Source organism: Ranitomeya variabilis, chromosome 4, assembly GCF_051348905.1.
Source record: "Ranitomeya variabilis isolate aRanVar5 chromosome 4, aRanVar5.hap1, whole genome shotgun sequence".
Lineage (NCBI taxonomy): Eukaryota > Metazoa > Chordata > Amphibia > Anura > Dendrobatidae > Ranitomeya > Ranitomeya variabilis.
The window spans coordinates 418,257,409-418,271,349 of record NC_135235.1 but is presented as its reverse complement, the minus strand read 5'-3'; the positions used below and the strand labels follow the sequence as shown (position 1 = coordinate 418,271,349).

The following is a 13,941-nucleotide window of genomic DNA, read 5'->3' as shown; positions in this document are numbered from 1 at the left end:
AGCTATGCCATCTTTTTATTTATGAACAATTTTTTGGCAGACATTTAGCCCACTTTATTATTTGGGCCTACTAACTGTGTCTGCCGCTCATTACAGTTGTCCTCCACTGAACAAAGCAATGCCGCCTGTTTAGTCCTGTTACCAATTTTGAACTGCATTTAGCCCACCTTATTATTTGGGCCTACTAACTGTGTCTGCCACTCATTACAGTTGTCCTCCACTGAACAAAGCAATGCCGCCTGTTTAGTCCTGTTACCAATTTTAAACTGCATTTAGCCCACTTTATTATTTGGGCTTATATTTGTGTTTCCTCCTCATCCTGCCCATTGCCCAGCCACTGCTAGATGAGTCTGCTGGTACATTGACCCAGACCACTACATTCCCCTTGCACTCTACACAGCCAGAATCGGACTCTGCTGAAAGTCAGGTTCCCCTTCCCGCATACTATACCACCTTACACGGGGACAAAGAGGAAGGTGCAGATGAAAGTGCAGGTTCCTTCATCAGGTGGGGGGGCATACTCACTGGCGACGTCACTGGCACAGGGCCCCTCATAGTACGCAAAAGTGTCTCTGCCTGTGGGAGGCGCCACCCGCCGTCAAACACACCACCGTACTATGAGGGTCCCTGTGCCAATGCCAACGAGTGGGGCCCCACTGCTTGCTCAGGATCATAGCACTTGCAAAGTTGAAATACTTACCTCTCCCTGTCCACCGCCGTGACGTATTCCGCGTTTCCTGGGCCCACGAAAATCTTGAGCCAGCCCTACCCCCCCCCCCCCACAATGTTAGCCAAATGACCCCCAGTTTTCAATGCCTAACTATTATTATAAAGTAAATTAAGATTGACAAGCTTAAGTAATAAGAATTGATGTTTTTGGCATTAAAATGGGCACTGTAGGTGTTTTCCTGTTTTCCTGTCCTCCACTCACTGCCGACTTTGATTCCCCATTGACTTGCATTGGATTTCGTGTTTCAGTCGGCCCCCTACTTTTCGCAATAATTGGCCGATTTCACCCGACCCGACTTTTGCCAAAGTTGGGTTTCGCGAAACCCGACTCGATCCGAAAAAAGTAAAAGTCGCTCAACTCTAGTGCAGAGCATCTTATTGGGCCATAATGTGTGGAGCATCTTATGGGACCATCAACCTTTATGCAGCATTGTATGGGGCAAATGTTTCTATGGAGCATCTTATGGGGCCATTATTAACCTTTGTGCAGCATTATATGGGGCATATTTTAATATGGAGCATTATATGGGGCGTATTTTGAATGGAGCATCTTATGGGGCCCATCATGAACTGTATGGAGCATTATATGGGGCTCCTTATTCAATATGGATATTCAAAAACACTTAACCTACTGATGTCTCAATTAATTTTACTTTTATTGGTATCTATTTTTATTTTTGACTTTCACCGGTAGCTGCTGCATTTTCCACCCTAGGCTTATACTCGAGTCAATAAGTTTTCCCAGTTTTTTGTGGCAAAATTAGGGGGGTCGGCTTATAATTGGGTCGGCTTATACTCGAGTATATACGGTAAATTAAAAATTCAATTTTGCCAGTGAGATTAAGTTTTAGCCCAAAATTTTGATTTTCAAAAGGAGTAATTTTTACACATTTTTGACACATTTCTTCCAAGTATGGAAATATGTGAACATATGTGAGTATATACAGTCATGGCCAAAAGTATTGACACCCCTGCAATTCTGTCAGATAATACTCAGTTTCTTCCTGAAAATGATAGCAAACACAAACTCTTTGGTATTATTATCTTCATTTAATTTGTCTTAAATGAAAAAACACAAAAAGAATTGTCCTAAAGCCAAATTGGATATAATTCCACACCAAACATAAAAAAGGGGGTGGACAAAAGTATTGGCACTGTTCAAAAAATCATGTGATGCTTCTCTAATTAGTGTAATTAACAGCACCTGTAACTTACCTGTGGCACCTAACCGGTTTATAACTAAATCACACTTGCAGCCAGTTGACATGGATTAAAGTTGACTCAACCTCTGTCCTGTGTCCTTGTGTGTACCACATTGAGCATGGAGAAAAGAAAGAAGACCAAAGAACTGTCTGAGGACTTGAGAAACCAAATTGTGAGGAAGCATGAGCAATCTCAAGGTTACAAGTCCATCTCCAAAGACCTGAATGTTCCTGTGTCTACCGTGCGCAGTGTCATCAAGAAGTCTAAAGCTCATGGCACTGTGGCTAACCTCCCTAGATGTGGACGGAAAAGAAAAATTGACAAGAGATTTCAACGCAAGATTGTGCGGATGTTGGATAAAGAACCTCGACTAACATCCAAACAAGTTCAAGCTGCCCTGCAGTCCGAGGGTACAACAGTGTAAACCCGTACTATCCGTCGGCGTCTGAATGAAAAGGTACTGTATTGTAGGAGACCCAGGAAGACCCCACTTCTTACCCCGAGACATAAAAAAGCCAGGCTGGAGTTTGCCAAAACTTACCTGAAAAAGCCTAAAACGTTTTGGAAGAATGTTCTCTGGTCAGATGAGACAAAAGTAGAGCTTTTTGGGCAAAGGCATCAACATAGAGTTTACAGGAGAAAAAAAGAGGCATTCAAAGAAAAGAACACGGTCCCTACAGTCAAACATGGCGGAGGTTCCCTGATGTTTTGGGGTTGCTTTGCGGCCTCTGGCACTGGACTGCTTGACCGTGTGCATGGCTTTATGAAGTCTGAAGACTACCAACAAATTTTGCAGCATAATGTAGGGCCCAGTGTGAGAAAGCTGGGTCTCCCTCAGAGGTCATGGGTCTTCCAGCAGGACAATTACCCAAAACACACTTCAAAAAGCACTAAAAATGGTTTGAGAGAAAGCACTGGAGACTTCTAAGGTGGCCAGCAATGAGTGCAGACCTGAATCCCATAGAACACCTGTGGAGAGATCTAAAAATGGCAGTTTGGAGAAGACACCCTTCAAATATCAGGGACCTGGAGCAGTTTGCCAAAGAAGAATGGTCTAAAATTCCAGCAGAGCATTGTAAGAAACTCATCGATGGTTACCGGAAGCGGTTGGTCGCAGTTATTTTGGCTAAAGGTTGTGCAACCAAGTATTAGGCTGAGGGTGCCAATACTTTTGTCCGGCCCATTTTTGGAGTTTTGTGTGAAATGATCAATGTTTTGCTTCATTCTCTTTTGTGTTTTTTCATTTAAGACAAATTAAATGAAGATAATAATACCAAAGAATTTGTGATTGCAATCATTTTCAGGAAGAAACTGAGTATTATCTGACAGAATTGCAGGGGTGTGAATACTTTTGGCCATGACTGTATTATATATTATTGTTTGGGCACACAGGATAAAAACTGCGCTTCTAACATTTGTTCTATGTTTTAATGATGTTCACTGAGCAGGATAAATAGCATTCTCATTTTATAGTTTGAAACCAAATAGATGTAGTATAGTTTATTCATATTTTATTACTTTTTTTACAATAGAAACCAATTAATTTTTTTAATAATGTTTTGTAAGAATCATCTCCTCTTAAATTTTTTGTTGACAGCCGTGTAAGGACTTTTTTTGCGTGACAAACTGTAATATTTTTGGCTACCATTTTTTGGTTCATGATTTTATACGCAATTCTGGCTGCTTTTTCTGTTTTTTGTAGGTGTGTTACAAAGTGCCCTCATTTTATAGTTTGAGCCACTATGGACACAGTGAAACAAAATAGGTTTCATTTATACTTTATGACTTTCTCAAAATAAAATCATATTGAAAAACAGTTGTCGCCTTATTCAAAGAGCTATAACTTTTTTTTTTTTTCAGAGACTGGGGGGGTCTATAACAGCTTGTTTTTTTGTGTGCTGAACTGTAATTTTTAGTTTGTAGAATTTTTTGGGCTTGTAATCTTTTAATTTCCTTGAAAAATAAGAATCTTATTTAAAGATTGTCTTTATACAAGTAGCAAAATTACCCCAAATTTGCATTTCTGGCTCATATTTCTTTTTTTTTTTTATGGTATTCACTGGGAGAGCTAAGTGACAAGCTGTTTTTTTACAGTTCAGGTCACTACAGATGCAGCAATTCCAAATATGTGTAGGTGCTCCCCCCCCCCCATAATAATAGAGTGCCTAAGTAGAACAATTTATTAAATAACTTTTTATGTGCATCGAAATGCCGATTGGCAATTTTAAACAGGCTATTAAACAATTGTCAGATGCATAGTTGGTTGGTGGACTTTTTTTTGGCTGAAAGTCTTGCAATGTAAAAGCAATCCCTTACTTCCTGGTTCTGTGTATCTCTTAAGTATACCGCATTCAAGGAGGAGGAGTTACAGGATCTTTTCTTCATGTTATCACCCCTCTTACCAATCAACTTTTTACTGTCATCTCTCTACTACATCGCATTATAGTGAGAGGGGTTATAAGAAGTTTCTTTTGATAGCACCCCTCTTGCCAACTCTACTCTAATGCATCAAAGGGGGAGGGTTCAGGAACTTCTCTTCATGTCATCACCTCTTCTGCCAAACAGCCTTTTACTGTCATATCTCTACTGTACCACATACAAGGGGGAGGGTTCAGGAACTTATCTTCATGTCATCACCTCTTCTGCCAAACAGCCTTTTACTGTCATATCTCTACTGTACCACATACAAGGGGGAGGGTTTACAGGAACTTCTCTTCAAGTCATCACCCATCTTGCCAAACAGCTTTTTACTGTCATATCTCTACTGTACCACATCCAAGGGGGAGGGTTTACAGGAACTTTTCTTCATGTCATCACCCCTCTTGCCAAACAGCTTTTTACTGTCATATCTCTACTGTACCACATCCAAGGGGGAGGGCTTACAGGAACTTTTCTTCATGTCATCACCCCTCTTGCCAAACAGCCTTTTACTGTCATATCGCTACTGTACCACATCCAAGGGGGAGGGTTTACAGGAACTTTTCTTCATGTCATCACCCCTCTTGCCAAACAGTCTTTTACTGTCATATCTCTACTTTACGACATCCAAAGGGGAGGGTTTACAGGAACTTTTCTTCATGTCATCACCCCTCTTGCCAAACAGCCTTTTACTGTCATATCGCTACTGTACCACATTCAAGGGGGAGGGTTTAAAGGAGCTTTTCTTTATGTAATCACCCTCTTACCAATCAGCCTTTTATTGTCATCTCTATCCCTAAATAGCTTTTGAGTCCCCAAAAAACCTACAACTACAAGTCATCATATGATTATATCAGTGGGGGGATTAAAAAGGTATGACCCTTGGAATGTAAGAGTAAAATGTCTAAAATTGGTCGGTGCTTAAGTGGTTAAACGTAGCATACTCTGAACTGACAGAATTTAAGAGAGTAATTCAGTAACTCCACTAGAGAGGACTTGGTAATAGGAACTGTTCCCTCTGATCTATTACATGATAACTTCTGTTTAGGAAGCCAAGGCTGCCATTGATGAGACGAGGGCGCTTCGTAATAGGATTCACCTAGCAGAAGTGGCACAGAAACAAGCGCGTGGCATGGAGGTGGACTATGAAGAAGTTATCCGACTTCTAGAAGCTGAAATCATGGAGCTCAAAAGCCGGCTGTCTGATCAGTCTGGTCACACCAGTGTAAGCTCACCAGCCTGTTTTCATGAATCCGCTACACGATCACAGAGGTTGTATCCATAGGAGTGACGGCCGCACAGTGGTAGCAACGAGAGTGTAGGTTTTCATCCCTTTTACTGCTGCAATCGGGGGGTTACTTTGCTTGTTTCCCTTTAAATCCTAGCATTGTGATCTCTGGGGTCACCGGTTATATAAATAATAATAAATAATAATAATTTTATTTATATAGCGCCAACATATTCCGCAGCGCTTTACAACTTATAGAGGGGACTTATACAGACAATAGACATTACAGCATAACAGAAATCACAGTTCAAAACAGATACCAGGAGGAATGAGGGCCCTGCTCATATAAAGAGGTATTACCTAAAGAAGGGAAATCTACACCAGATAATTACAATAAAAATCAATCTCTTTATTAGTCAAATGTAAAATACTTAGACATGGTAGAAAACAGGAAGAGGGAAGACACCAAGATATGTCAGCGAGTGCAGTTCGATTTCCGCAGACTGACAGAATGGACAAGATTGAAATTTTTTTTTCTCCATTTTCTCCTCATCCGAGACAATTTGATCAAAATGTGATCACGCTCTGATCAGTTTGACAAGAGTGTGATTTGCAAACTTGACCTGATTATCTCGGATGAGAGAATCGACGGCCATCTGCACCTAGCCTAAGGAGACTTATAGGCCATGCAATTGGGAAATGAAATATGCAAATCGTCTCTTCAGATAGGAGGAGGAAGGGAACTCTCGTGCCACCTATTGGATGTAGGTAGCAATCCTAAAAGTCAATATTGAACATTAAGAAATATAGAACAAATTGGTTACAAGAAAAAACGTAGTACTAAACACGGTCACTAGGAGGCAGTAGAACACCACATAATAAAGTTAAATGGAAACCATATAAAAAGTGGTATATGACCAAGGACAGGAAATATGAACTAAGCCGGTAATAATGTAGTTGGTGGAACTATGAAAAGTGTCACAGAATTAATCTTGTACTGCATAGGCTATAGTATAATGGAAGCAAAAATACCCATAAATAGTGATATGATGATAATCTTAATGTCTTCCCTCTGGTGATGATTCTACCATGTCTGTATTTCCTATATGATAATAAAGATATTGTTTTTTAATTATAATTTTTGTCATACTTACCTGGTGCAGATTTCCCTCCTTTAGGTAATAGTTCTGCACTTATGGCACTCTCTACCATCTGTATATGACTGATTTATGTGTGCTTTCCTTGCTGTTGTATCCTTTTATGTAAAGATAGAAGATTTCTTTGCTAATGCCTGAAAGGTTATAACCACAGTACATCCTGACACATGACATTTTTACATAATGACAGATATCTATATAATATACACAAAATGGTTAGAGTTAAATCATCATAATCTGTTCCACTAAGAAATAAAAATTTGAAGGAAAAAAAAACCGCTAAAATATTTAGTTACAAGTAAGGTAAAATGAAAAAAAAAAAAAAACAGTGGATCCTTATTTTCTGGCCTTTCCAAAATAACAAGTTAGAATAAAATTGTGATGCATTATATCAGATGTCAAGCTCCAGTTTCTTCCCTTGCATAGGACTGCATACAGGACTTGAAGCGAAGGATCACAGTCCTTGATTGTCAACTCCGCAAGTCTGAGACTGCACGAAAGGCATATGAAATGTCTACCCTTAAACTGCTGCAGTTTGTTGAGGTAAGAGACTGCCCGAAAGCTTAGGTATTTAGGACATTTATTCTAAAGGGGTTTAAAACAAGTTGTCGCCTAACTAGCGGACCAGTGGTGGTCCAACTGCAGGGACCTGCAGCGATCAGCAGAATTGGGGACTTTTATCCCTGTTACAAGATGGTGCGGCAGGTCGGACGTCCAACCAGCACTGCATTCATTCCCTATAAGGCTGCCAGAAAAAACGGAAGCCCCATAGGGAATGAATGGAGCGCAAGTCGATCATGCACACTGCCACTCCACTCTTAGGGAAAGAAAAGTTCTCCTTTCTGCCCATTGGTGCATGTCCCAGCGGTCAGACCCCCATCGATCAATAAGCTACCACTTATCCTACAGATTGTTTTAACAGGACAACCCCTTTAATATATTATTCCTTCCGAGCCTCGCTCAGTGCCTAAACAGCAGTTTACAACCACAAATGGGGTATTGCTGCATTTAGTATAAATTGTGGGGTTCAATTTCTTCTCTTGCCACTTGTGAAAATGAAAAATTTGGGGTCAAAGCAATGTTTTAGTTTGATTCCACTTTGCATTATTCACCTGAAGGGTTAACATATTTCTTGAAAGCACAATTTCACCCAAAAATTTGCACCAAAATTTTCCGACTTTTCAAAGCAATTTACACCTGAATTCTGGGCAAAATTGTTTTGTTGAATCCGGACCTTAGAGATTCAAAATATATTTATTTTTATTTTTTTGTCAAATTTCAGATATTAGACATTTCAGTAAATTTACAACTAATATAAAGTACAATGTGTCATGAAAAAAAAAAAAAACATTCCCAGCATCACTGGGATATGTGGAAGCATTCCAGAGTAAAGGAAGCCATGTCAGATTTGAACAATGGGAAGTAGTCACTTTGGCCAATATTGTCTCCATCACTAATGGGTTAAACATAAAATTGGCTATATACTGGTAAATGCACAGCCAAATAATGATGTTTTGATTAGTTAGACAGATACTGGTGTCACTTCCCTTCATGTTCAGTCCATGCTTATGCTATTACCCATACAACCCATGTTATTTTATCAGGTGATTATTCTCATTTTTGTAATCCATAAACCGTCCTCTTCCTTGCAGAATGCTCATGAGGCTCTGGCTGACAATTCAGGCTCTACACTAAGTCTGTGGTAAGGATTTATGGCACAGGTGAAACGCAAAGCATTTTCTACATATAAGCAACTATCGTGGCGCAGCCCCCCTAAGTAGTCACCGCAACAACTGCCCTCGCCCCAACAGAGCCTTGGTGCAAATATGAACATGTTACAGGGCCAGCAGAAAGGACATTTTGGAGATACAGAATGATTGATTCATCATTGTGCTTACTTCTATAGCGCCATTCATTTCCAAACCTTCAAAAAATGGCCCTAGGACCCTTAGTGCAGCCAAGCATTGAGACATCATGCAGCCTCACTTTAAACGTTTATCCAACTGGTGAACTTTTCAGTACATAGAAGCCATTTAAAGGGTTTTTTCCCACTAATAAACGGTACATTTTAATTAATAAATCTTGGAATAAAAATAAGTTCCGCAATTTGATGTGTTTGAAAAAAAATGTTCCTGTGCTGAGATAATCTTATACATGTGCCCCTGCTGTGTACTGTGTAATGGTCGTGTCTGACTGTACAGGAACATGGACTGATCATACCACAGCTCCTGGGCATGGGGGAAAGCAAAAGAGAGAATACAGACAGGACAGCCGGGATCACAGCTGATTCTTTTTATGAGGCAAAACATTTCACTATCTGTTTTTAAGTCATGTTTACCTCAAAGAATCAGCTGCTATCACATGATGTAATGTCTGTATTCTCTCTTTTGCTTCTTCCCTGCCCAGGAGCTGTGGTGTGATCAGACCATGTCCCTGTATGGTCAGGCACGGCCATTACACAGTACACAGCAGGGGCACATGTATAAGATTATCTCAGCACAGGGACATTTTATTTAACACATCCAATGGTGGAACTTATTATTATTCCAAGATCTATTGATTGAAATGTTGATTAAAATGAACTTTGTTTGTAGGAAAACCCCTTTAAGAGTATGTTCACATGTTTTTTCACTGTTTTTTGCGCTAAAAAAAGACTCAAAAGAATGAGCATATGCATTTTTATGTAAAAATGATTTAACTGCTCATAACTTCAGGCTTTTGGATTTCTCTTAAGAGCTCAAAGCTTTCAAAGATGCCAAGCTTTTAAAAGAAGTGTCCTATTCATTCCTCTGGTGGTTTTCACTAGGAAGAAAAGCTCCAATTTTTTTTTTTTTTTTTTTTTTCTGCCCCCATTTTTTTCAACATTCTCACTTTTTAAAAAATGCTAGCGTTTGCTTCATTGCTTAATGGAGCCCAAAAGGACTAAAGAAAAATCCATGAAATAACCCAGAAAAAAAAACAGTCAAAAAAATGAGCAATATAAAGCTAACAAAGGACGCTTCAGTTTTCCCCCTTTCAGAGAAAAGGAGAGTCATCTGAAGTGTCTACAGCTTGCAAAACTGCTGTTTTTTCTAGCCAGAGAAAGGCACAGTGTGAACACGCTCTAATACTTTGTGATCCATTTATGAGAATAATGTTACAACAGAAATGTTATACATTACCTTCTGTTCTCTAACTTTTTTTGCAGTGATCATGCCACAATGCTGTCTTCTCAAATGAAAATCCTGGGCAAAAACAGACAAGGTGTCTTAGCGGCTTTAGCAACAGAAGCGAAAGACCTGTCAGTGTTTGTGCGTTCACTAATAGAAGCTGACTGTGAGTCTGATATTAACCCTTATCCTGTCACATCCTCCTATATATTACACTTGTGTCACCTTCCCAGAGTCCCAGGGCTCTTCAATTGCATCATTCCTTTACCTTCAGCTTGAGATTACAAAGTCAGCATCTGTGTCTGTCAACAGCCACTGGAGCTATGCTGTGATCCATGCTGTTAATTATTTCAAAGGAATCTCTCAGTAGAATCAGCCATCCAGAGTCTGATACAGCTGTGATCTGATGTCTTATTCCTGAGAAATCTATGCTTTTCTTAATATGTAAATGAGCTGTTCCAGGCTAGGGGTAGGTCAGAGATCTACACAAGAATCTGCCTCCAGAGATTATTTTATATGAAAGGGTACATTACCAGTGTGATATGCAATGGTTGATCTCCTGATCTTACTGCAGAGCTGTGTGTGATTTTTACTAACAGAGTACAGCAGAGCTGAGGTTTGTCTCATTACATACATCATAGCTGCAGCTCTCCTCTCATAGTGGACTTCTGGAAAAAAACATTGGATCGCAGATATCAAGGTATCATTGTATTCGGCTTCCTATGACCTACATGCCATATGCATGACTTGGGAGTATTGATCCTTTGGAGAGGTCCCCTTTAAATACCTCTGTCAATCTCTGACTTCAATGTATTCGCTCATCGGCTCCCATCGGCAGCTTGGGAGCATTCCTGATCAATGTATATATCTTTTTCTCTTCTCAGGTCTCCCTTATGGATGGGAAGAAGCTTACACAGCAGATGGTATCAAGTACTTTATCAAGTAAGTAGTTGTGGAAAACCTTGTAACCAGTCTGAGTCACATGTGGCTCGGAATAGGCTCTGTTCACATGTCCAGTTGTAATCCATTTTTAATAGATGCAGTATTAAAAATATCAGAGCAAAAATAAATGCACTCCACTTTTACTTTTGAATCTGTTTTTCTTCCATTTGTAATTAATCTATTTTTAATAGCAGTACATCTGATCACCGATAGGCTTCTGGATATGTGTAGTGCTTAAAAAACAGGTCTGTTAATGGATGACATATCTGAGCAATACTATGGGATGTGAATTATACAGCCAGGAAAAAATGTACAGCTAATTAATTTTTTTGAGAACCCTGCTATTAGAAGTGGAAATAAAGAGCAAAAACAACGAACTCTGAATGAAAATGAAGGTGCCAGAGAAACAAACTAAAAGGTGTCTATACAAAAGCACAGAGCATGGGAAGCAAACAAGGAGAATTGGAGCTGCTAACACAGGAAGAGCGATATGATGTCAGGCATCACTGAAACTTGGTGGGATTATGCACATGATTGGAATACAAACCTTGAAGGCTACAACTTATTTATTAGAAACAGGATTAACAAGAGGGGAGGAGGTGTTGCATTGTATGTTAGGAAAATGTATGTCTCCACAGAGATTCAAGCTTCAGAGACTGGTAGCTCTGTAGAAACTGTTTGAGTAAGAATACAAGGAGAGAAGAACAGAAAGGACACTATTGAAGGTGTTTACCATAGGCCACCTGGACAGACTGAAGATACGGATGAACTCTTTTTACATCAGATGTCTCTGTTCTCAAAAAAGAATGACATAGTGATTGTGGGAGATTTTAACTATCTAGATATTTGTTGAGAATCTCTGTCAGGCAAAAGTAATGGGTCCAGAAAATTCTTATCTTTTTTTTGCTAACAACTCTACCTTTCAAAAGGTAGAAGAGAGAACAAGAAGATCTGCAATCTTCTACCTAATTCTTACCAACAGGGAGGAAATGGCTGAGGAAGTAAAGGTGGCTGGGAATTTAGGAGGCAGCGATTATGCTATCCTCGAATTTTGTATTACAAGAGGAGGAAGACCAGCGACAACTCAGACTTTAAAGTTGGCTTCAGAAAGGCAGATTTTAATGGACTCAGAAAGAGGGTAGGAAAGGTCCAATGGCTGGATGTTCTAAAGGACAGAAATCAGAAATGTCCAAAAAGGATGGGAGATCTTGCTAAATGAAATTCTCACTGCACAATCAGTAACAATCTTGAAAAGAAGGAAAAATTGGAAGCATTTATTGAGACCAGGATGGAGGAACACGGAGGTTAAACACTTGTTTAAAAAGGAAAAAAAAATTATATATTAAATGAAAAGAGGCGGGCATATCTAAAGAAGAATATAATGCTCTCCGCAGGGAGTGCAGGGCAAGTGTTAGAAGAGCTAAAGCCAATAATGAAGTGAGGCTTGCAAGGGAGACCAAAAGCAGTAAAAAAGGATTTGGGGGTATGTCAAAAGGAAAATAAAAGTCAAAGATGCAATAGGATTTTTACAGGATGAAAAGGGTCATGTGGTTAAAAATGATATTGAGAAGGCTGAACTTTTAAATTCCTATTTTGCATCTGTGTTCTCTAAAAAAGCAATTGTAACATCAACTGATCTTCACGGTGCCATCGAAGGAATAAAAGAATCCACACTATCTGTAAACAGAAAGATGGTGAGGGAACACGTAGCTAATTTAAATTAATTTAAATCTCTCTGGTCCAGATGAATTACATCTTAGTGACAGCCAAATTTTAAAAATCTGACAAGTGTCACTTTGTGTGGTAATAACTCTGGAACGCTTCAACAAATTCCCGTGATTTTGAGACAGTTTTTCGTGACACATTATACATTTACACATTATGATAATGGTAAAATTATGTTGATATGTTTTGTGTTTATTTATAGAAAAAAAAATCAGAAATTTGGCAAAAATGTAAAGAAATTAGCAATTTTCAAACGTTGAATGATTATCCCTTTAATTCAGATAGTCATACCACAGCAAAACATTAATAAATAATATTTCCCACATGTCTGCTTTACATCAGCACCATTTGTAAAATGTTATTTTATTTTGTTAGCATTTTAAGAGGGTTGACAAATGTAGGAGTAATTTTTAATTTTTTCAAGGAAATTTACAAAAAAATTTTTTAGGGACCTATCCATGTTTGCAGAGACATTAGGGGTCTTACATATTGGAAAAACCCCAAACCTGATACCATTTTAAAAACAACACCTTCAGACATACTGAAAACTGCTGTCCAATAGTATATTAACCCTTCAGGTGATTTTCAGGAATTAATTCAAAGTGGCATGATAGGAATGAAAAAGTTGATTTTTACCACCTAAATGTCACTAACTTCTGAACAAGTCACTGTAGCCGGCAGACTCTAAGGCCGCTATTTGCTCGTGAATTGCCATAACAAACATCAGGACCACACAATCATGATCTCAGGGTGCCGATGGGGTTAAAGAAGAAGCCCCCACAGTCTTTTAAACATTTATATGATATAGTCATTATTGACAGCAGCTTCTAAGGGGAAAAACAGATATGGACGGTGACAACACTGATCGTGGCTGATGCAGGAAATTGTCAGCTATAGTGTACAGCCGACAGCTTCTGTATTGTCTCCTGTATGGGGATGCTATTCTCTTATATCTCGGGTCAGTTAAAAGACACATCGGCGGTCATTAAGGGGTTAAAAAGGAAGTGTAGGGGTTAATGTAACTGCTGTATCTCTAGGTGATGTCACATGAAGGTTTGGCTATATGTCTTAGGCTGGTTTCACACTTGCGTACGGGAGGGCTGCGGATGGCAGCGTACTTCCTCCCTGAAACCCCGCCTATGCTCCGCCTACTTCTCCTTGCCTCCTGTGTTGCCCTGCGTACCTATCTTTAACATTGGGTACACAGGGAAGTGCGTGGTATGCGGATGCCTCCACATGCGCCGTTTTGACTCACCGAACGCAACATGTTGCATTTTGTTGCGGTCGGCGCAGCATCAAAATGGCGCATGTGGAGGCAGCCGCATAACACACACTTCCCTGTGTGGACCCAATGTTAAAGATAGGTATGCACAGCAACGCGGGATGCAAG

At 39.5% G+C, this 13,941-nt stretch overlaps 1 protein-coding gene across 3 annotated transcripts in view; it reads left to right on the top strand.

Annotated features, from left to right (window-relative positions):
* Positions 1 to 13,941, top strand: part of STXBP4 (syntaxin binding protein 4) — a 51,752-nt gene that overhangs the window by 36,107 nt on the left and 1,704 nt on the right. For all 3 annotated transcript variants that reach the window (XM_077251352.1, XM_077251353.1, XM_077251354.1), the window contains 5 exons: positions 5,399 to 5,575; positions 7,162 to 7,278; positions 8,388 to 8,437; positions 9,923 to 10,050; positions 10,769 to 10,826. In XM_077251352.1, the coding sequence (XP_077107467.1) occupies positions 5,399 to 5,575; positions 7,162 to 7,278; positions 8,388 to 8,437; positions 9,923 to 10,050; positions 10,769 to 10,826 (530 nt within the window). The remainder of the gene's footprint in view (positions 1 to 5,398; positions 5,576 to 7,161; positions 7,279 to 8,387; positions 8,438 to 9,922; positions 10,051 to 10,768; positions 10,827 to 13,941) is intronic.